Source organism: Asterias amurensis, chromosome 4 (genome assembly GCF_032118995.1).
Source record: "Asterias amurensis chromosome 4, ASM3211899v1".
NCBI classification, from domain to species: domain Eukaryota; kingdom Metazoa; phylum Echinodermata; class Asteroidea; order Forcipulatida; family Asteriidae; genus Asterias; species Asterias amurensis.
In genome coordinates, this window is record NC_092651.1 from 16217312 (window position 1) to 16240785 (window position 23474).

The 23474-nt window shown below is 36.8% G+C and overlaps 1 protein-coding gene across 5 annotated transcripts in view; it reads left to right on the forward strand.

The window, feature by feature from the left end:
- The window catches only part of LOC139935662 (uncharacterized), a 48962-nt gene that overhangs the window by 11545 nt on the left and 13943 nt on the right, over positions 1-23474 (forward strand). For 3 of the 5 annotated variants that reach the window (XM_071930164.1, XM_071930167.1, XM_071930165.1), the window contains 26 exons: positions 466-663; positions 1259-1450; positions 1890-2057; positions 2749-2961; positions 3743-4008; positions 4501-4697; positions 5691-5741; positions 6858-7008; positions 7945-8119; positions 9125-9185; positions 10113-10185; positions 10643-10670; positions 10842-10897; positions 11956-12012; positions 12911-12988; positions 13475-13612; positions 14803-14893; positions 15463-15561; positions 16012-16196; positions 17435-17555; positions 18632-18741; positions 19644-19841; positions 20559-20672; positions 22106-22219; positions 22628-22721; positions 23233-23307. In XM_071930164.1, the coding sequence (XP_071786265.1) occupies positions 466-663; positions 1259-1450; positions 1890-2057; positions 2749-2961; positions 3743-4008; positions 4501-4697; positions 5691-5741; positions 6858-7008; positions 7945-8119; positions 9125-9185; positions 10113-10185; positions 10643-10670; positions 10842-10897; positions 11956-12012; positions 12911-12988; positions 13475-13612; positions 14803-14893; positions 15463-15561; positions 16012-16196; positions 17435-17555; positions 18632-18741; positions 19644-19841; positions 20559-20672; positions 22106-22219; positions 22628-22721; positions 23233-23307 (3303 nt within the window). The remainder of the gene's footprint in view (positions 1-465; positions 664-1258; positions 1451-1889; positions 2058-2748; positions 2962-3742; positions 4009-4500; positions 4698-5690; positions 5742-6857; positions 7009-7944; positions 8120-9124; positions 9186-10112; positions 10186-10642; positions 10671-10841; positions 10898-11955; positions 12013-12910; positions 12989-13474; positions 13613-14802; positions 14894-15462; positions 15562-16011; positions 16197-17434; positions 17556-18631; positions 18742-19643; positions 19842-20558; positions 20673-22105; positions 22220-22627; positions 22722-23232; positions 23308-23474) is intronic. The other 2 variants (XM_071930166.1, XM_071930169.1) reach the window with 2 other exon arrangements.

Here is a 23474-nt window from a genome sequence, read left to right on the forward strand (position 1 = left end):
AAATATTTTATCAACATATGGAGACCACAACATTAGGGCTAGGTGAACTTGGTTTGTAGAGCGGCGGGATATTAATCCGGAGGTCACAGGCTCTACTGTAGTTATTTTGTCTTTGTTCAGTCAAAATTATTTCAAATTTACGCGGTCACTTTCTTTGTGGTTATTTACTGTTTAATTTGTGTTACTACACTTGAAGTCCAACACTGGTATTTGAATAACCAACACTCGTGTTATAGTATGGGTTGCGGTAACACCATGTAATGACGATCTCTAAATGAGTTTGGATGGTTCTGAGAAGAGCCGTTGGTTTCAACTTGACACTGCAACCAGTATGCTCTGATCGTATCGTCTTCTGGAGAAAAGAGTATCACTACATGGTGTTACTGCAAACCTTACTTTATTGTATTTCCACCATGCAAAGTTTAAAATCCTACTTAACATTTGTGTTCTTGATCTTCTTCGAAGGCAAGCACAGAATCCCTCCCTAAAGTTGACCAGGACAGAGTATCAACGGCTGACACTAAAGTTACCAATGGTGTAACGGAGGATGAGCAGACTGCCTCAGACAGCAAAGAAGCAACCACTAAACCCTCAGTGGAATTCAAAGATGAAGCTGATGAGATACGTTGGGAGGAAGAGATGGATCTGCAGCAGGCATGGATGGTAAGAAAATGCCTCTATACATTGATTCCATTTCTAACCAGTCTCCTGACGATGACTAGAGCAAGCTAGTTGAATCGTTGAGACCATCTAAGAACTCATTGTGAAGTTAATAACCATCCACTTAAAAGCTAAAGTAGTAGTCTCGGCCGATTTTCTACCTTCCGCCCAGGTAGTGAAAAAGCAGGACAGTTCTTTTTTTTATAAGAAGTCTCCTTGATCCGAAAATCTACTCCGTGGTAGTCATTTATATAAAGCAAGACAGTTCACTGAAGAAAAAAATCTACCTGGCACACACATGGTGTTACAGCAAACCAAAAATATATTTCTAATCAGTGCAACACAACTCTTGGATGAGTGATTTTGATTTTTCATTTCACAATTTGTAGGAAGTACATGTGTAAGGAATGTCTCTGGCGACTATGCAAATAAGTTGTCCATATTACATTCAGGGGTTTTCCATAACTTTTCTTTTTTCACTCGCCTGCTGTACGAGTCAACCAAATTTATTTTACTAGCATTTAGCGACCAAGGGACCACTAATTTCGAACCCTGATATTAGATGTTTACAATTGAATCGTATGACCTATGTTTCCAGGACTTACAAGTTCCCTTAGATGTCACATATGAAGAGATTATGAATGTTGAAGGAGAATCACAGCCTATTATACCAAAGAAGGATGCTAGAATGGGAGGCAGTAGAGATGTACTGGCCAAGCCAACTGTACAAAGCTCGTCTGTATCATTTGTATCAAGTTGGGCTCCTCAAGAGAAACTGCCAAGAGATGAGGTTAGTGTGTAGTAGCAATCCATGTTCAAGAAGAATTATTCAGACTCTTAAACATTAAAAAAAAAATTAAAATTCTTCTGGTTGAAACCGGAAGTTAAAATTTTGTAAATAAAAACTCATATCTCATTTACTCATATTTAAATATAAATATAATTACGTGATTTTAACACCGGCAACGATTTACAAATCTTATCAATGTGTCCAAATCAGAAGTTTATGTTTGTACTTACAACAATGTGTATCTTATTACTGAAATATGGTTCATTACTAATCATTACATCAATTCAAAGCTCTTGGACAATTCTTGTCATCTTGTACAAAATGTGACCCCATTTGACCTTCTGTCAAAACATCAAGAGTTTGTACACAAACTGTAGATCTCATTTTTATTTGTAATTTATTTTATTCTGAATCCCCCTCCCCACAAATTTGTTTTTAGCAGAGAGTTACAGAGGTACAAGCCGATGGTTTCCGAACAAGCATCCATCATTTCTGTACTATCCCTGCCCAGCTACCCATCCCTGGTAGTCTGCAGCTAACAACACGAATGTATCATACGCCAAGCAAGTATGTAAGCTCAACAAGGATCCAACCCACACCAGAAAGAGTGAGTGAGAAAATAATAACAGTCACTTGTACTTGGCTTGGTTGAATTAAATGCTGACATCGAGGCAAAGGACAATGGACCCTTCCCATGAAATATGCTAATTACATTCACGCATGCGTACAGACCCTGTTGGTTGGCAAACACCATAGAGTTGTGCACTAAGCAGACGCGCAATCGCGTCTGCGTCATGCACCCATTAGCCGTGTACAAAACAGCGCGATGTTCCCTCATTTTGCCAACCAAAACGTTAGTGCGCACGCGCTATGTGCAATTTACATATTTCATGGGAAGGGTCTATTGTATAATACAAAAAAGCAAATTGTGGCATTGACTGTAGTAGATTGAAGTAATGAACAGTCTCCTGACTAGAGCAAGCTAGTTGCAGTAGTGAAGTATATAACGAGAAGTCCCCTTGAAACACTATAGCTAAAGCTGTAGTCCCGGCCGATTTTCTGCCTTCCGCCCAGGTAGTAGTTAAAAAGCAGGACAGTTCTATTCAGAATATAAAGCAAGACAAGTTCTCAAAAGAACATAATCTACCTGGCAAGTAATTACACACATGGTGTTAGCGCAAACCAAATATATATTGATACCTCACCATGCAATGCCTCAAATCCCATATGCATTTATTTAGTTTCACTAGTACCTGCCCATGTAAAGTTCTATTATTTTATTTCTTTCCTTTTAACAGGAGCAAAGCCTGTCAGAAAAGTCCTACACCAAGACCTTAAGGTCCACAAACTCCCAAAGTCAAAGCAAAGTTAGCTCTGAGAGGACTACACAGTTTGCTTTAGACCAGCAGCAGCGATTAATGTCAGCTGCTGCACAAAGAATACTCAGAGAAGCTGAAGAGACATCTGGTATGGAGACTTTAGAGGCATGGGAGAAAAGAGCACAGCAAGTAGTGAGTTCAAAACACACTCTAATTAAAGACACTGGACACTATTGGTAATTGTCAAAGACCAGTCTTCTCACTTGGTGTATCTCAACAGTTGCATAAAATAACAAACATGTGAATATTTGAGCTCAATCGGTCATCTAAGTTGTGAGATAATAATGAAAGAAAAGTAGCCCTTGTCACAAGAAGTTGTGTGCTTTCAGATGCTTGATTTCAAGACCTCAAATTCTAAATCTGAGGTCGCGAAATCAAATTCGTTGAAAATGACTTCTTTCTTGAAAACTATGTTACTTCAGAGGGAGCCGTTTCTTACAATGTTTTATACTATCAACAGCTCCCCGTTACTCGTTACCAAGTAAGGTTTTATGGGAATAATTATTTTGAGTAGTTACCAATAGAGTCCACTGCCTTTAAGATTCCTGGAAACTGAAACATTTCTGTAGCCTATTAATTTTGGTTTCACCCGTTGATGTGTGTTAGCACTGTATACTCAGTACTTCCCTGAGCTCTGTAAACAAAATCACAAGCATATTACTCAAGTGGGATTCGAACCCATGACCTTTGCAATTCTAGAGCAATGTCTTACCAACTAGACCACCGAGATTGCCCGGCGGCAAGAGGCAGTTTGAATCCTTTATTTTACTAGGGGGTACCGCATTGATTTAAAAGATGGAAATTTGCATCGGGGATAAATTATTGAGTTGCATAGGTGTTACACAAAACTTTCCTGTTATTAGCCTTGTGTTGACCATGTGTTCACCAAACTACCTTGATTTGATTTATTCAGTTTGATGATGAAGAGTTGGAGATTGCAGGTCGACGAATGCCTATTAAGCAAGATCAATCACGTCTGTACTGGACGCCCGCCCCACCTAAGATGGACCTACCTTCTACATACATCCGTAGCGCCCTATACCCGGAGTTCCAGGGGACGATGCTGGATAAAGACATTGAGCAGCAGGTATCTATTGGTGATGAAGAAGACGAGGATGGAGACAGTGAAGATGGAGGAACTGCAGAGGAAAGACATGAAGGAGATAAGATTATAATGAGGTGGGTGTATGTCAATTTTAATAATAATTATAACTAGTTCTTATTTAGCGGATTTCACACTAATGTCTCAGTCAACTTTACATTAGTGCCCTGGTCTCTGAACCAAAAACATTCCTTTTCAATCTTTCTCAGCTATATACAGGCCTGTTATTTTATGCTTATGTGGGGATACACCAAGTGAGAAGACTGGTCTTTGAAAGTTACCAAGCGTGTACATTCCCGTTAACTGGAAGTTCAATGTTAAGCTGCTGTCTGAGATTTTTATCTCTAGCGAGTGTTATACTAAAAGAAAATGAGATAAAAAGACATTTCTTTGTCCATAGCCACAGAGCTTCTTAGTGCAATGTTTCTTACATGTTTCTTCACACCATACATTTTGATTGCCATTAATTTACACAGTCATTACTAAACGTATACAGACCCTAAGGGGTTTGTGGTTAGTTTGTTGTAGACTGCATTTGACAACTGGAACATTATTAATTTTGTCTGTAGGCCAATAGAACACCAACATAGGTCTTGTGAGGACCTTAGTCAACTTGGACGGCTTAAGAGAGATTCAGCAGTTAAAGCTAATTCACTAACTCAACGGACGCCAGTGACAACAAAAGAAGGTGATAGAGTGGTGTCACTGAAAGATGGGGAATCCCCTCAAGTGGTTGTAGCAACGACCCCTGTAAGGTCAAGCTCAGGTAAGATAAAAATAGTCCATGTGTCGTCTTGTTTTAAACATTGCATGAGCTTGATGTGTTTAGAATTCAAAAGATGTCATGTTTCACAGGTTTTGAGATTTAGCACCTTAATTTGTGTGATTATAACAGTCATGATACGCTTCCTACTTTAGTCTGATTTTTGATATTTTTTTTGAAAAAATTGTGTTAAAATAGCCTTTAACATAACATAGGCCATGGCCTTTGTTGCCCCTGGTATTGGCCTTGGTGCCCCTTCAAATGTTCCCATTGATTTTAAGATTTTCCAATGGAATTGCCCTTTGCAAAGTTAAAATGTCCTTGCCCTTTCAACATGTTCAAAGATGAAATTTTAGGCCTGAAGTAGGTCACCGCTTGTGCTCAAATATTAGTTTCCTACTTTTTCCAAGCACCACATATCATGCCTGTTATATGTTTGCAACCTTTAAGCATTGTTTTTTCACACATTTGCACACCTGCACACGCACAAAGATCAAGTTGCACATTTCACTCGTATTTAAAACCTGCATGGCGTGAATTAAACTCTTTTTATTGTTTGACACAATATGGACAGAAATTTTTTTTTTATGCGTTTAATATGAGTTAACTTAAACTTTTTATTTGTTCTTTTTTATTGTTTTCAATACAACTTCCTATGGATCCATTGTAAAATGTGCAGCGCACTTTCCTGCGCCTCTGCTGTCTGTCATTTTGTATGTCAAAAATGTGCACAAAGGATGATACATGGGTTAATGCACCTCCGAACAATGCGTGTCTACCCTTTCCACCTTTTTGGGGGAGTCTATTCCTTATGTGCTTGTTTTGATACACAAAATGGCGGACAAGAGACAGGCGTGTATGTGCGTTGCACGTTGTGCATAGGGTCTATGGAAGGATATGTAATCCACACCTCTTGTAGTCCTCCATTCACTCAATCTCATCTCACCGTGTGCACTGTATTTCCTCTCCTTGTGTTTTCCACTGTTCACATTGAAGGTAATGCTAGCCTGGCCTCTGATGATACCATCACCAATACACTAGTCCATGGTGAGTCAGTCACAAACAAGGCTAGTCTCTAATAGTTAAACACTGGAAATAAAGCACTGATAAAAGTAGTTTAAATGGGAGACTTTTGGACAGCCCCTTTTTTCACAGTTCTTGCCAGTAGTGCACCTGCTTAAAGGGTCTATGTACTTCGTGTAGGACAAATAAAACAATGTCCACAGATTTACATTAAACTTACACAGTTTGAAGATAATGATGGTAGAAAGCTTCACTGTAGTTTTTGAGAAATGGGTAAAACAATGTCATGAAAATAATTTTCGTCTCAGTGATTGTGAGGCGAAAATTATTTTAGCATGTAAAAACATATTTTCATGACATTGTTTTACTCATTTCTCAAAAACTACAGCACCTCAGCAACTAATATTATAAGGAACGCTTTTGAGCTATCTTTATCTTCAAACGGTGTAAGTTTAATGTAAACCTGTGACATTGTGTTTTGTGTTATAAAAAGTACCCAAATCCTTTAACCTACGCGCGCACTACTGAGCATGTGCGCGCACGCTCGGAGCTGCAAAAAGGGACGCCATCATCTCAAAAGTCTCCCATTGGACAAGTGTTGGATAATGGATAAATTAATCAACAAATTAATCAATCAAACGGTTTTGCGCAGCATTTTGAGAAATTTGAAGAGCAAGATAATAATCATTAGTTGCCATTTTATCTTTGTAACATTTAGTAACCAAATTTTAAAAGGCCTTAAAGTGGTATACTGTCTGTTTGCAGAGCTGCAGTTTTAGCTCAGTTTATTTCATAATCAATGCTTCTCTTGAGCAAATGAAACAAAAGATTTGCTGGCTGTTCTTGTAAGCAAAAGAGTGATGTAACAATTCCAATCCTTAAACACGTGTCTTCAAATGTTGAGGTTGTTTGTTGAGCATCTACGTATTTGTTGCGTATCTACAGCTAAATTCTTACAGGTAAACAGCTTTATGAAATGAGGTTCTTATTACTAACACAATGTTTCTTGTGTTTGATGTGATAATACTAAAACAAGATTAAGAAAACATGACACTTAGTTTCTATCATACTTTCAATGATAAAAAATTCGCATATTTAGATAAATTAAATGATTTACTGTGTTATCCTGTGATCTAACAGTGAGATCGTACACGAGTGTGAGTGAAATGAGACGTAAATTCTCTCAAGTAACGACCTCCACTAAGGAAGATCCAGAATCAGAAGATAGTGAGAGATTCTTGAAAACAGTGGATCACCTTGATGATGTGATTGATAAAATCCAACCAATCAGGTAGCTATTTATCATTTATATTTTTTGTAAAAACAAAGTTGTGTTTGTGTAGTTAGGATAAAATTTAGTGTGCAGTTTGTAATGATTTGTCTTAGTAATCAGTATAAAATTTGTATTGTGATGAAATAAATACAATTGAATTGAAATTGAATTACCAGTAAGTATGCATCTAAGAGGAACAAGCTATTGTTTTCTTTACATTTTGTTTTAAACAGATCTTTGTAAACTGTAATCTGATTACTTTGTAATTTTCTTCATTTTTAGCCTTGTTGAACTTTCTAGTCAAAGTTTGTGTTTTTGTCCTATTATTGTCATTTGACATTCTTTCCAACCTAAGGGGCTTGATGCATTTCAGAGTACAGTATTCTGATTGAGTAAACTGTTGTATTCACTCAACTGACATCGAGCATGAAGAGTATGCGTAACGCAGACTTTGCTATTTTTAATTATCCTTTATGAATACTGGTTTCATAAATCAGATAAGTTAAAGACACAGGACACAATTGGTAATTTACTCAAAACAATTGTTAGCATAAAAACCTACTTGGTAACAAGCAATGGAGAGCTGTTGGTGATAAACAACATTGTGAAAAATTGCTCCCTCTGAAGTAACATAGTTTTTTGAGATAAATTCTCACTAAAAAATTATAGGTCTGAAGCATTTTATTAGTCAATCTGAAAGCACACAATTTTGTGCGACAGGGTTGTTTTTTTCTGTCATTATTCTCTTGCAACTTGAGTCAAATTGTTCACAGACTTGTTGTTTTGATATGTTTGGATACACCAAGTTAAAATACCGGTCTTTGACAATTACCAAAAGTGCCCAGTGCCTTTAAAGCAATTAACAAACTAGCAAATACATAACACATCGTAGGAACTTCTTAAAAATGAAAGGTAAGCAAAGGTTTTAAAAAGCTATCTTTTGTTGTCATGCAGGCGTACCCACTCAGCCCCAACCTTAACGGATGAGTTTAACACACTGGTTCTTGATGCTGATTTTGGAGCATGTATGGATGAAGTGGAGAAGCAACAACAGAAGATTGAAGATGCTAAAGCTTCAATACTACAAGGTTCAGATGAAGAAGGCAGTCAAGATATCATTGGTGATGTGGTGAGTCCACCCTACTATCACTGACACTTCAAGTTATCACGCAAGCGCGAGTGGAATACGTAAAAATATAGCGCTTCTGCGTCCCATATCCAACGAGGCCGAAGGATATCGGACGCAGACGCGCTATATTTTTTGTATTTCGCGAGCGCGCGTGTGATATCGTATTTATCTTCCAGTCTCACTTGCAACGTGCAAAATTTTATAACTTCAGAGCGTTAGTTCACGCGCATAAAGTTTAGAATGTAACTTTTGCACTGTCCGTATACGGAGCGTGACAAAATGACATTTTCACAATACGCGCTATGTAATAGAAACAGAGGAAGTAGGATATAAAACGGAGCTCGTAGCATATATGTTTTTATCCCCCTAGTAGTTCGAGCATCTGATTGGTGGATTAGCACTTACTGGAAGATAAAGGTTTATATCACACTCTTGTTGCTATGGATTGACCAATCAGAATCAAGAGTTTAAGCATACTTGAAAATAAATAGGGTTACCTACAGACTGTTCAAACCATATAGTTTTATTTATTATAAGAAGGGTGTCATGGCCGAATGTTTAAGAGTGGTTAAGAGCATTTAAATTCAAGTTCTGGTGGTTGGGTCATCAGAGATTTGGTTCTGGGCCTGGTCTTGACACTCGATTCCTTGAGCAAGATACTTTACTATAATTGCCTCTCTTCCTTTGGGGGTATAAATGGATACCTGCATATAAACTGTCCGCTATGTATGAGCCAGTCCAGAAATATTTGGCGGATGTACGTGTCATCTGACATGCAGTGGCTATCCACTACATATGAAGAAAAAGCAGTATGATCATTTAATGCTCAATTTGTGATGTAATTTATTTCCTGATGCGTGGAGGCACTGTATACTCAGTGCCAAAACACATTGGTGTATATTAGTAAAACCAAAATTAATAATGTTCATCCTCTCCATCTACTAATATTCTTTCCAGTTGTTGATTTGAATACCTAAATTAAGTTGCTGATTTTCTATATTCTAGCTCGTTACCATGGCAAGGATGACACCCCAGTCTTCCTCTCCCAATGCCAGTGTCGAAAAAGGTGAGATTCCAATTAATAACTGTCAAATCCTGCAAAAAAAACCACCAATATTTTGGATATTAAAGTCAGCAGACCAGTCAATTAAAATATTTTGCAACAAAAATGACAATAAAGCACTGATTTTAATTCTGGGTGAATTTGTGTAGTGTGTAGAACAGGCAGGAGTGTCAGCTATTATTATTATTTGTTTATTCAAAACAATAAAAACGTAGCAGCTAAAGGCTGAATTGTGTTTAAACTACAGAGATTTATAAAAAATAGATTATTTAAAAACTACAGAAAAACAATCAGAAATTCAAAAATATTTTGTTAATACATATTCAAAGTATATTCCTGTTGGCCAATGACCATGATTAATCAAACATTTGCACTATATAACAACTTTATGGTTTCAAAAAGAGAAACTGAGCATTGGTTTTATTATAAAGCAAGTACACTTCTTTGGAACAAAAAGCATGTTCATTAAGAGCAGGGCTCGAATTTAACCCAAAGCCAGTTATTTTAGCGTTGGGCCAGTAAACTGACAACTGTACAAGTCCAGCGGTTTCATGTTTTTGAATAATATCACCTCACTGCATTTTTAGTTTAAACTGATTCATACAAATATCTTTCCTTTCAATTGATTATAGAAGTGTTACCCATTAGAAAAATTAGATAAATCTTCTTTTATTGCTTGTTCCAAAAACAGCTCAAATGAGAAACTGTGCTTATAGTTTTCTGATTGTGGTTCCAGTCTTGCAACAAATGCTCTGGCCCAGTAAAAGTTTTGAGTTACCTCCATGCTTGTGGATATTTTCTCAAAGTTCAAGCTATGTAGAGGGTTTTTTAAACAAATGAATAAAGATGGTTGTTAATAGGTAGACAAATGGAACTATAGATTGATAGGAAATAATAAAGATTTGGGTATTTGTGATTTTGTTTTGTCAGCATCTTCTCCGACCTTAGCAGAGAAAGCTAGAGCAGCCGGTATGAAGTACGTCTTATATCCTAAACACAGAGGGTAAGAGAACAAATTTTTCAGAATCCTTTAACGGTTTCATGGCTACTGACTGGCACCCGAGAACAAAGGTACTGACAAAATAGTGAGACCGCAAACATTAGGGCTAGACAGCTCAGTTGGTAGAGCGCCATGTTAATCCGGAGGTCGTTGGTTCAAGTCCCTCTCTAGTATATTTTTCATTGTTCAACCCCAAATTTTAAAATGTTTTCTATGAGTGATTGCTTAGTTTGGGGAATCGATAGCACAATGTGTCATTATCATTTCACAATAATATTGTCACAGAACTAACTTCAATGTTATGCATTATACCATCAATATTTTAGCTAATAAACAGTTTGCAGGAGCTAATCATTTTTTCCATATAGACACAAATTAATTTGCTTTTCCTTTTATAAATTGCAGCTTGAAAGAATGTTTATTATTGTTAAAGTTTTTCTAATTTATTTAAATTTGACAGGAAAAAGAAAAGAAAACCACTTGATCCGGTGAGTTGAATCATTTAGCGTATTTCAAGTTATTCCACAAGTGCGATATGGAAAAAAGGGAAATAACACCTTTTTCTTTTTAGAAGAGGATCAATTTGTTCAATTTTTGAAAGTGGACTATTATTACATCTGTTTTATTTTGTGTTTTTATTTAAACCTCTTTGTTTCCAGCGCCGTTTGAATGAAATAGAAGCTTTCTTAAAACAAGAGCCAAGGAAATTGTCAAGGTACTTAAAATCATTTATCAAAACAATGTCATTTTAATAAGTCTAGTTAGGGGTTGTTTGAATTTTTGTTTGAATTTTTGTTTGTGGTTATCACTTGCATTATAATTGCTTTGTTTGTGATTTGTACAGTTTGGGTTGAATTTTTATCAATTGATTAACTTAATTACAAGTAGACTTCATTATAGACTTCATTATAACTCCTATAGAAGAAATGAGATTTGGATTGAACAAAGCAACTTAGGAAAGCTGTATTATGCAGGGCTCGTACTTAAAGGGAAGGTACATGTTTGGTAATTACTCAAAACAAATATTAACTTAAAAAACTGACTTGGTAACGAGCATTGGAGAGCTGTTGATAATATAAAACATTGTGGCAAACGGCTCCCTCTGAAGTATTGTAGTTTTTGAGAAAGAGGTAATTTCTCACTTAAATAATAAAAGACTTCTAGCTAGAAGTCTTTTATTATCTAAAAGCACACAAATTCGTCCACTAGGGGGTGTTTTTTCTTTCATCATTTTCTCGCAACTTCGATGACCGATTGAGCCCAAATTTTCACAGGCTTGTTATTTTATGGTTATGATGGGATACACCAAGTGAGATGACTGGTCTTTGACAATTACCAAACGTGTACCTTCCCTTAAACACTAGCCCAGCGTACAAGGTCTATGTAAAAACTGCTGTGGTCTAGTAGTAAACACCACCTCTCAACTTGCCCTGTGGGCTACTAAAAACTGTGCAACCTACTTGTTTAAAATGCTCATATCTTTTCCATTCAGATGTGAATAAAACATTTTTTAAATTTATTTTTGACTGTTTCAGTTTAACTTTATTTGACTATAAAGCAGTTGTAATTGCTACCATTAATGCATCAGAAAGATACACATTGATGTCAATTCATTTTTAAAATCAAGGCTACATAAATTCCTGGGGGCAGGTAAAACCTTGAGTTTATTAGCCCGGTTGGCAACTTAACAAAAATCTTATAGAGCAAGGCCTGATTATGATGTATCAAAGCTTTGACATGTAACATTAGTTGTTATATTTAAATTTGAATCAGGGCTGAGAGTCTTCCAAAAGTCAAGATGCCTGTTCCACTACAGTTGAGAGTTCCTCCGTAAGTATTAATACTTCATTTTTTTCTTCTGTTGCTTTTGTATTTATAAACGCTTTTTGTCATATTTGTAAAAAAGGCGCTATATAAATAAGATTTTTTTTATTTTTTATTTTATTTTATTTTTTTAAATTATTTTTATTATTTATATCCAACAGCGGATAGCCCCCACTTACTGGAATCATATAAATATATATAGTTATAGTTAACATTTTATGAACAAACTTGAAAGTACTGTCATTTCCTATATCCAAATGTGTTGTGTAAATGTTGGACTAGAAAATGCAAGAAAAGTATGTTAGGTAGAGTGGAGTCTTTCTGGATCATAATACTTGTTGCGCAAATTGTGGGGTTAAAATAATCGTAGTACAGTACATGTATCTGCTTGTTCAGCGCAATTGAACAAAATAACACTGGAATTTGTGCTATGTAAATGATTAAATTATTGTTATAATTGTTAAGTATCAGTTATTATTATAATTATTAAGTATCTGATGTATAATGGTTTCGCTTGGTTTAACAGCTGCTTTACGTCCGATATTTTATAATAAAACCCCAATATATCTGTAAGATTCTAACTTCAGGAACATAACTTATTCTATATTCCTGATGCAAACTTCCATCTGTCAAATCGTTGCGGTACCAGCTACCAGGCAATCTCGGTGGTCTAGTTGGTATGACACTGCACTATAATTGCAAAGGTCTTGGGTTTGAATCCCACCTGAGTAATATGCCTGTATTTTTTTTTTCACAGAGCTTGGGCAAAGTACTGAGTATACAGTGCTAACACACATCGGTGTATATGGGTAAAACCAAAATTAATAACCATATAATATTTACACGCTTTGTCTTTCTTGAACATAACTTTATCATCTCATTGTATGGTTCTTTGTAAACACAGGAAAGTACGGTCACACAGAAGAGGTAGTCTGCCTGAATTACTGGACTTTGAAGAGTTTGTTCAAGAGAAGAAAGACAAGTAAATTATCTTACTTTTCAACTGCTTTGAATGATGGTTGTTTTAATGATCTACTTTTGATTGTTTTTTTATATTGTCTGTTTTTGTGACTATTTTTAATGTGTGTTTTTTATGACTGGGAAAACGCTTTTTATGTTTACATGATGAATGAATCATTCTAAATCTAAATCTAAAGTGAGTCAAGATTGTATTACATTGAAATGGAATCAGGTCACAATACGTGCATTTTCACACACATGCACAAACAAGCACCATACAAGTACTCAAACGTTGTTATAACAACTTCTACTGCTCTAGAATTGCAAGGGTCGTGGGTTCGAATCCCACGCGAGTAATATGCCTGTGATATTTTTTTACAGGACTCGGGAAAGTACTGAGTATACAGTGTTAACACACATCGGTGTATGGGTAAAAACCAATATTAACATTCGTTATCCCCGATGCAAATTTAACATCTATTTATGATAAATTTGTTTGTGTTTTTAGGGATGAGCCAAACTCTATCCGTGAGTGGGTTCGTGGTATCTGGGATGCATGGTTTGATGAGGTCTTCCCATCCTCGGACGTCGACAGTGAATCAGATTTTGAGGAAGAATTATCACCGGTAATCTCTCCAACAAAAAGGTAAACTTTCATTTATCGTTATAATAATTGGGGAGGCTAATCATCTTTACTCGCATCTAAGAAACTGATTGCAGAGGACGCAGCTACACAGCGTTTAAGCCAGGAATGCAAGGGTACCTTTGGTAGCCAGTAACAAGGCTCCATATACGCCTCTCTTAATATTCATGCATGACGTCATAATTCTTACCCCAAATGAGGCTATAGGCGCACATCCGCCACCACTTGCAGTGGCTGTGCCTGTGGCATCGTTTTGGGTTAGAATTGTGACATACTCATGCATAAATATTAAGAGATCCAAAGTGTTTTTTGTTCCAGAGTGAAAGGTGGGAGGGCCACGAGAAAAACCCTTGTGGCATAAAACAGACCTAATGCACAACTCTATCTCACAGTGGACTGAAGTGGATTGAGAGCCCACAACTAAAATTGGTCTAGCTAGAACACTGAGCACTGTGTTACTTTCTCTGGTTAGTTATAGAGCACTAAATAAATGTTCTGTGTTATTACTTTTAGTATTAAGGGAGTGTGTCACAAAAGAAACCTTCGAGAATTCAAACTTTATTGTCGGATAAGCCAGTAGAGGAAAGTGGAATCTGTTATTTTTGTTATATTTGTTTTTGTTATGCATTAGAATAAGCCATTTGCAAGTTTGATTTGAATTGGTCTTGTACAATGACTTGCTTAGTCACAATGTACTGCTTAAATTTGAGTTCCTCAGACTATAGAGACAGTTGCTATGTCAAATGGTTCAGTGCAAGCTTTTGTATAGCAACCTCCAGATGAGCAAACCATAGTACCATTGTGACATAAACATCCATTCAGAATTGTGTATGGGTGTTCAACGTCTCTTACATAACTACGCAAAAGCTTGCCCCTAATCATGTGACATAGCAACTGTCTCGATAGTCTGAGGAATTCAAAGTGGTAACTTGTGATCAAGCACGTCATTGTACCAGACAATATTAAAATCTAACAGGCAAATGGCTTATAGACCTTTATCACGCTGTCACCATCTTGGTTATGATCCCTGTTTCCAATAACAGTAATGAGTGCTAACATTCATTGCGCAAACATGGCACCAGACTTTTATGTCGTCTAGCCTCAAGTTTGTTACAATGAGTTGGAATGGAGTAAAATCAAGATGACCACACCGTGATGAAGGTCTGTTAGCATGGTTTGTGTGTTTATTTTAGGCGTGTTTCCGGGGCTAGTAGTGCTGCTTCCGTTGAGATAGACATCATTCAACCTATCATGGAGACTGAGGATGATAGAGACATTGTGGAGGTAAGAAACCTATCCAGTGTGCTTTCTTATTTCAACCTTTCACCATGGCTTTTTTGAACCTTCAGATATAAAGCCTGGGTGACTAGTGAAATTTACTACACGACTAGGCGCGACTCAAACATTTGTAGAGTTGAGGCAAGCTCAGGCTAAACTGTCGGACTCGTTCTCAACTTTCATAGGTTTTTTATGACTTTAATGGGAAGGCATTCATTATTAGGAATTCAGAAAGTGGCGACTCGATCTTAACTCTTTCATACGCTGATCTGTTGTGACCGGTATAAATCCCTTATATACTGTTAACTATGTTAACTATAAATAGTTGTAAAAACGAAAAATTTAGACTGTACGGTCACACAGTTTTCAGAGTGAAAAACAGGACTATTGAGGGTGCTTTTGTGACTAATTTGTTGGTGTTTTTCTTTGGGGGAGGGAGGGGGGGGGCACCATTTGAAAAAGAAACAAGTTAAAAATATATTTGTTAATTCTATCAATTTATCTCTACATTAAATTGTGCATTAAAGTGTTTTAAGCAGCTGTTTGTAATTGAGTGACATCTGTTATAATTTCAGTGGTTACATGAAGAGGTTTTACAGTTGACTGAAATCATAGAGAGAGCTGAGAAACCATCACCCTTTGATCTCTGTAGACGAGGAGCCATGTATCGCAAGGTAGGATGTGGACTGGGCTTAAATTAATTAATCTGCTTATACCACAGAATTCTAAGCTTATGGCAGGCATGATATTCTTCCTACTTCAGTCTGATTTCCAGGTTGTTTTGCCCATTGTAAAATCAGAAAAATTTTGATTAAAAAGTCTGAAATGTTTATTAAAGCCTAAACCATGAGTATATGTAGGCCAGCCGTTGTACTTAATAAAATGTTCCTACTGTTTTCAAGGAACAAGTATCTTGCATGTTATGGTCATCATTCTCCACTTCAAGGGTTGGCTTCTGACTGGCACCTCTGAACAAAGATATTTGAAAATGCCAACATAGGGCTAGATAGCTCAGTTGGTAGAGTGCTGGCATATTAATCCGCGGGTCATTGGTTTGATGAGTCCCACTCTAGTAAATTTTGTCTTTGCTCAACCCCAAATGATTGTGGTGTTTTTTTCCACAGCTTGGTAAACTGAAGCAAGCTTGGGAAGATTTAAACAGAGCTATCCTGTTGGAGCCTCAACTTCTTGATGCTTACTGGCACCGTCATCTCCTCTACCTCCTTCGTCATAAATCAACCAAGGCTCTGGAAGATCTTAATACCATTCTTAAGATTAATAAAGAACATGCTGGTGCTTACAGATCCAGGTAAAATAACACATTCATATCCAAACCCTGATGACTATAGACCTTTATCCATAGAGTTATATATAAGAACTAGAGGGCGCACTGGTGATGTTGCTTGCACAAACGCGACGGGACCGCAAGGAGACACGCCCGTCATTCTGCACGCGCGTTGAATATGAAGTTCACGTTTGAGTTCATGTTTATTGATACTATACGCGATGCTGTTGTGTCAACTTACAAAATGGCCGCACAAACACACACTGTGGGATGCCTGTTTTGTCAACTTAAAAATGGCTGCCTGTGCGTATGCCGGGTCGCGTATATAGGCCAGTGCACCCTCTAGTTCTTATACATTCATCTATGCCTTTATCATGCTGTCACCATCTTGGTCATGTTCCCTTTTTTCAATAACAGTAATGAATGCTAACATTCATTTTGCGCATGGCACCAGACTATTATTTCTTCCAGCCTCAGTTTGGTTACAATGAGTTGGAATGGAGTAAAATCAAGACGACCACACCGTGGTTAAGGTCTATTGACCATTGGTTATGCAGTATCCCTTATAATTAAAGGCACTGTACCCTATTGGTAATTACTCAAAATAATTGTTAGCATAAAAACTTACTTGGTAACGAGCAATGGAGAGCTGTTGATGGTAGAAAACATTGTGAGAACCGATTCCTTCTGAAGTAGTGTAGTTTTTGAGAAAGAGGTAGTTTCGTACTCAAATTATAAAAGACTTCAGTCTTTTATTTCTACCTGAAAACACACAAATTTGTACAGCTTGGGTGTTTTTTCTTTCATCATTTTCTTGCAACTTCAATGACCAACTGAACCCAAATTTTCAAAAGCTTGTTATTTTATGCATATGTTGGGATACACCAAGTGAGAATACTGGTCTTTGACAATCACCAAACGTGTCCAGTGCCTTTAAGCAAATAATATTGCTTAACATTTTTTTCTGCTAAGCACAACTGAGCAGGATACCAGCTACATTTTGTACATGTAAAATGGTATTTTCAATTCAATTCAATAATTTATTTGTCCATTAAAAAGATAAAAATGGGAAATTTACATGTCAAAAACACGTTTTATCTGGTAACCTTATTCTAGTTAGCATAATTTTGTTGTGCTCTGCAACTGTTTATGAAATTGGGCCTTGAAATTGCTCCTTGAGTTGACAGATTGATGAAGTTCTGTTCTACTCAACTAATTTTTTAATGACTTTGTTGAGTTTATTTTTTGCTGTTTTTCTACAGAGCTGAGATATTTCGTCAGAGAGGTGATGTGACGATGGCCATCATGAATTATTCACAGACTATCAAGCTGGATCGCAATGACCATGAGGCATACTATAAAAGAGCTGAAATGTATGAAAAGGTACGTAGATTCCATCCAGTACTCTTCCCCCATAACAAACATTGAAACATGGGCCCAATTTCATAGAGCTGTTTAAACAGAAAACATTGCTAGGTAATTCTTTGCTAAGCAGAAATGAGCAAGGTACCAGTCATAATTGGTACATGTGACATGGTATATATGCTGGCAATCTTATCCGGGTAAGCATAATTGTGTTCTGCTTTTATAGCGTCTTTTTGTGCTTACGCAACTCTATGAAATTGGGCCCTGCTCGTATCCCTTTAGAGACAATTCATTTCTGTATCATCACAAAATGACCAGACACTGCTAATATTGATCATTTTTTTCTTTAATCAAGTTTTGTCAGTAAAAATGTCACAGAAATAACATGAAACAGAAAATGTAGTTTTGTGCTTAGAAATTGGCATACTATGTTAAAATACTACATTTAAAAATGTCATAACCCGACTTGACCTTTACTTTGACCTCTCCATGAGAATGGAAGAAGGTAAAACCTTACAGCCACTATGGGAATTAAGGTACATGCTGTTAAAGGGTTAAAATTCCTTTGGGTTAATGTTCATCCAGTATTGCGCTCTACTTGTACCATTGATTTCATGCTGTCCGTATCCATGCTGTACTGACATGATGTTATGTCAAGATGTTTTATCATAAATACACCTCCACTTGAAATTTATGGATTGCACATGACGTCATTCACCACCATATTTGATGAAAAACAGTGGAAATGTGTACAACTCTCAGCCATATGATAGCCTTTTTACAGTGCACGTTTCAACAATGATTGCGGCCAATGCAAGAGCTAAAAACGATGTGACCTATGTTTACAATCAAACCACCCTCTTTTGACAAAACACTGGATACGTCATGTTTCGCCGGGCAAAAAGATGCGTAGTCACTGTAAGATTGCATACACTTTCTAGCTGGCTGCCAAAACACAAAGGTTTTGCCCGGCGCTATGCGCCAATCATGTTCTGGTTTTCGAGTGACGTCAGAGGTCGCATTGTCCAACAGGATTAATTCTTACCATAAGTAAAGCATTTTAACATGCAGAGTTGTATTGGTGTTGTTTACAGCGTGGTGAGATGTTATTAGCATTGGAGGATTACAGAGAGGTGACAAGATTGATGCCAAGTAAGACGGACGCAATCTTCAAGAGGGGTATCTATCAGTTCAATAACAACAAGTGAGTATTATTATTATTATTTTTTGTTTTCTCTTTTTTATTGCCATTTCATAAAGAACAGAAACAATGCTTGCAAACAAAAGTTTAGCTACAGTAAACAGTTTTAATCAACATTAACACAAATATTTACAAAATGGGACACTGTCGTTATAGGGCCGTAAAGCTCAGTTATTGGAGTGCCTGCACGTTAATCCGGAGGTCATTGGTACAAATCCCACTCTAGGAAATTTTTGTTTGTTCAACTCCATAGTTTGTTAGGTTTTTTTTTGCTGAAAATTTTGATCAAATGTTTTTCAGCTTAAGATAAGATTAATTATGTTAACTGTGTACAAAATCCACTATGCATAGAGTTGTGCAGTAGGCAAATACATAAATGCATAGCATCATCCCACCATCATCCCCCAACAAGAAAATGTGTAAATTGCCTTCACTATGTCGACCATTCCTGTTCATGTTTATTTTCTTGTATTGCTTTCAAACTTCTGTTGCTTATCTTTCACTGCATACATGGTTCCACTCCTATAATATTTCTTTGGTTAAACCATAAAAATGTTCTCAATTACGATCTCTGCGATCTTCTAAACTTGCTTATTACATGTTCCTAAGAGTAGGAAATCATGGGGCGATTTCGCATGCTGGACCCACTCTCTGGAATGCCTTACCACTTCAAATTCATAACATTTCTAGTGTTGTTACTTTTAAGATTAGTTTGAAAACTAGCCTGTTTAATATGGCTTATCTGTAATTGTTCTTTGTCTGATTTTCTTCTTTCTTTACTGTGTGAGGATTCATTCTCGTGCGCCTTGATGAGTAGAGTACCTTAATTTAGTGGATTTTGGCGCCTAATACAAATACTCTATATTACTATTCTAAGAAGATCTAATTAGAGTTTTCTTTCCTAGGAACTGGATGGCAGCAATCAAAGATTTCACTGAGTTATTGAGCCAGGAACCAGCCAATGCCTTAGCAAGGACCTATCGAGGCCGTGCTCATGCTAAACATGGACACTTTGTACAAGCTGTAGAAGACTTATCATCAGCTATACATCTAGATCCTCTCAGTAGTGTAGCTTTCTATCATCGAGGTTGTCTGCTCAGAAGGTAAGGGTCAAAGTTGAAAGGTCACTGATTAAAGGGAGAGATTATAGACTGTGTAATAAGTACTTTATACTCAGTACTGCTCTGATGCAAAAGTAACATCTATTAACATCAAAGGTCGTTGGTTCGTAATATGCCTTTGATTTTTTTTTCACAGAGCTTGGGCAAAGTACTGAGTATACAGGGCTAACACACATCGGTGTATATGGGTAAAATAGTATTTGTTATCCCGTTTCCATCTATTGAATCGTTGCGGTACCAGCTGCTAGCATGGCAAAAAGACTTGGGTTCGAATCCCACCTGAGTGATATACCTGTGGATTTGTAATAACTCTTAGACGGTACTGAGTATACAGTGCTGAATACACCTTGGTGTAAGGGCAAAATAATACTATTCTGTTCACCTGATGCGTCAAATAGGAATAGATAATCCTTTGTATTTTTTCTTTCAATTTTTTTTTAACCTAGAATTTGTTAATTAATTTGCTACTCTTTCCTACTGGGTACTCCACTACAGAAGGCCTTGTCCTTCATTCGGATGACACCCCCATTCATACATGTACCTATTTATTCAATTTTCGACTCAACATGTGTATAACTTGGTTTAGTCTATCGCCTTGTATATTATTAATTGAAATTATCTGTGTTGTATGAATGGAAATAAAAACAAACAAACAAACAAACAAACCTACTAAGACTAACAATGAGTTTATTTTTGCAGGGCTAACCCTAAACAAGCATTGCAAGACCTGAGTGTATCAGTTCTACTTGATGATAGTGAAGATAATGTCATGGCATTCTTCCATAGAGCTGTGCTGTATATGGATGATAATAGGTGAGTCAAAGACATAGAGTTATATATAAGAACTAGAAGGCGCACTGGCCTATATATGCGCTCCGGCATGCGCACAGGCGGCCATTTTCTAAGTTGACACAACTGGCATCTCACAGTGTGTGTTTGTGCGGCCATTTTGTAAGTTGAACAAACAGCATCGCGTGAGCGTTCAATAAAAAAAACCTCAAACGTGTATTTCATATTCAACGCGCGTGTCGATTGACGCGCTTGTCATCTTGCGGTTTGTGGCGTTTGTGCACAAAGCATCACTCGTGCGCCCTCTAGGTCTTATATATAACTCTATGGTCAAAGACTAGAGTGATGAGCAAGTTCGGGTCAGCGACTAGACTTGACCAGAGCCGTGACGTAGCTCTCGAGTTGACCATAGTCGACCATGTTCCAGTGCATGATTCGATGTAGTCAACCTCCCTTCCCTGTGCTCTATCGTTTCTGGTTAGTCTAGTGGATCTAGTCATGTCTAGTCGCTACCCGAACTTGCTCCATGTGTCCATTGATGCACAATGATTGAAAAAACAATTGACATGATTTTATGAAGCAGTTTGGTAAATCTTTCTTGTTTGAAAAATAATCAATTAAAAAGATACTGAAAGTCATTTCAGGCTTACATCCTGTCAGATTATGTGTTCTCTTGTGAAATTTTAATAATTATGGTAAAGAGAGGGAAACAAAATGGACAAGAATATTGTGGGTTTTTTTTATTAGAAATATAATATGCACAGCTACAATCACATGTACACATTTTTTGTGTCCATTTTATGAAGAACCGTTTGAAAACCACTGATGTAGCAGTTAATTCATTTGGTTTATATATTTATTAACAACTGCTGTGTCAATGATGAAGGAAAAGTGCTTGAGTTTGTGGAATACAAGATCTGCAGAGAGTTACTCAATATTTATTTTCTTTTGTTTATTCGTTGTCTTTTTAAGGAAAAGTGTACCCATTGTTGCTGTGCACCTTTCTTTGTGTCCATTTTATGAACACCAGTTTAAAAACCACTGAGGTAGCAGTTATCTTAATGTTATTTATAAATCAAATAACAATCGCTATGTCAATGATCCGCAAAGAGTTACTAAGTACTGAGTGCACTTATTGATAAGAGAAGGGGTACGCCCGGTGTTCGTGGTCCGATCGGCAGCAAATTGTGCCACAGCACCTTGTATAAACATTACATGGTGCTATCAGAATTAGGTCTCATAATACAAACGTAGTCCCACATCTTGCAGGAAATACTGTATGTTACAGCGCCAGGAGCGTCACTGGATGACGGACATGTGCGCTATATAAGAAGCCACAATTATTATTATTATTATTATTATTATTATTATTATTATTATTATTAAGTATTTATCTTTTGTTAATTTGGTTTACGTGGCTGTGCACTAAGACATTTCTTGATATATATCTTGGGCAGATATGAGGATGCTATTGCAGATTTTGAGAATGTGTTGAAGCTGGATAAGACAATTGCTGCAGCTCATGTCAACCTTGGCCTGATCTTCATGACGAAGCTGGAAAACTACCCCAAGTAAGATATAAATTGCATCTGTCTTTTTTTTGTCAAGTCATGGTTTCATTGTGGCAACAACCTTTACGAGGAAAACGATCAGAATACTTACACAAAGTGCTTTAAACCATATTTGAATCTGTATTAAGTTATGTATAGATTCAACCAATTATCTCTTTTGTATTTCGCTTGTTCCAATGTTTTTATAGTGAAGGAATCTACAAGTAAATCCAACAACCTATATTTTAGTTGTATATAGGTTTCCACCGATTAATAGTGTTAAATTGATGCATCTCATGTATTACGTATTAAAAAACTTCAGTGCTCATTTCCTTATAACATCAGAACATCAGAATACAAAACTCCCCAGGGATAAAATTGATATTTTACTCTCACTTTATCAGGCTTTTATTCTTTTGACTTTTCCAGAGCCATCCAGAAGTTCACAAGTGCAGTGAAAGTAGACCCAATTTATGTGCGTGCTCTAGTGTGTAGAGGAGAGGCTTACCACAAGATTCATGACGTAAGCTATTAATCTGAACATCATCATAATAATAATATACATTTATAGACGATGTGACCTATGTTAACATTCAAACCGACTGCTTTTGACAAAACACTGTACACGGCAAAAAGACGAGTAATAATATCAGTAGTCATGGTAAGATTGCATGTACTTTCTAGCTGGCTGCCAAAACACAAAGGTTTTGCCCAGCAGTATGCGCATGAATCATGTTATGGTTTTTGAGTGACGTCAGAGGTCACATCGTCTATATAGTGCATTGTTATTGCAAAAAGCCTCTAAGCACTTTTATCACTAGAAATCTTGAGTTATGAATCAAATAGCTTCACCTCCTATTCTTTGTCATCACCAATGGGTTCAGCAACAAGGAATGTTCATTAGCAGGTTGTTGAAATGAAATTAAGGTTTTAAGTTCTGTTGTTAATGTGAGTTATGTAGCTTTGAGAGAATTTATATTGCAGGATGTTTGAGCGGTAGACAAATTTATTTCACTTGCTTTGTTCTCATTCAGCTGAAGAATGCTCTTCTTGATTTCACAAGAGCAATTCACCTCCGTCCAGATCGCCAACAATATTACATGTACAGGGTAAGTTGAGATTTACAAAATGACTTAATGATAATAATAGTGGCTTCTTTATAGCCCTCATATCAGACACTCGGTGACACTCAAGGTGCTCAACATTCAGTGTTTTCCTGCAAGGTATGTGGTACTACATTTATTGGATAATAAGCTCTCATGTGAAATGGGCTATA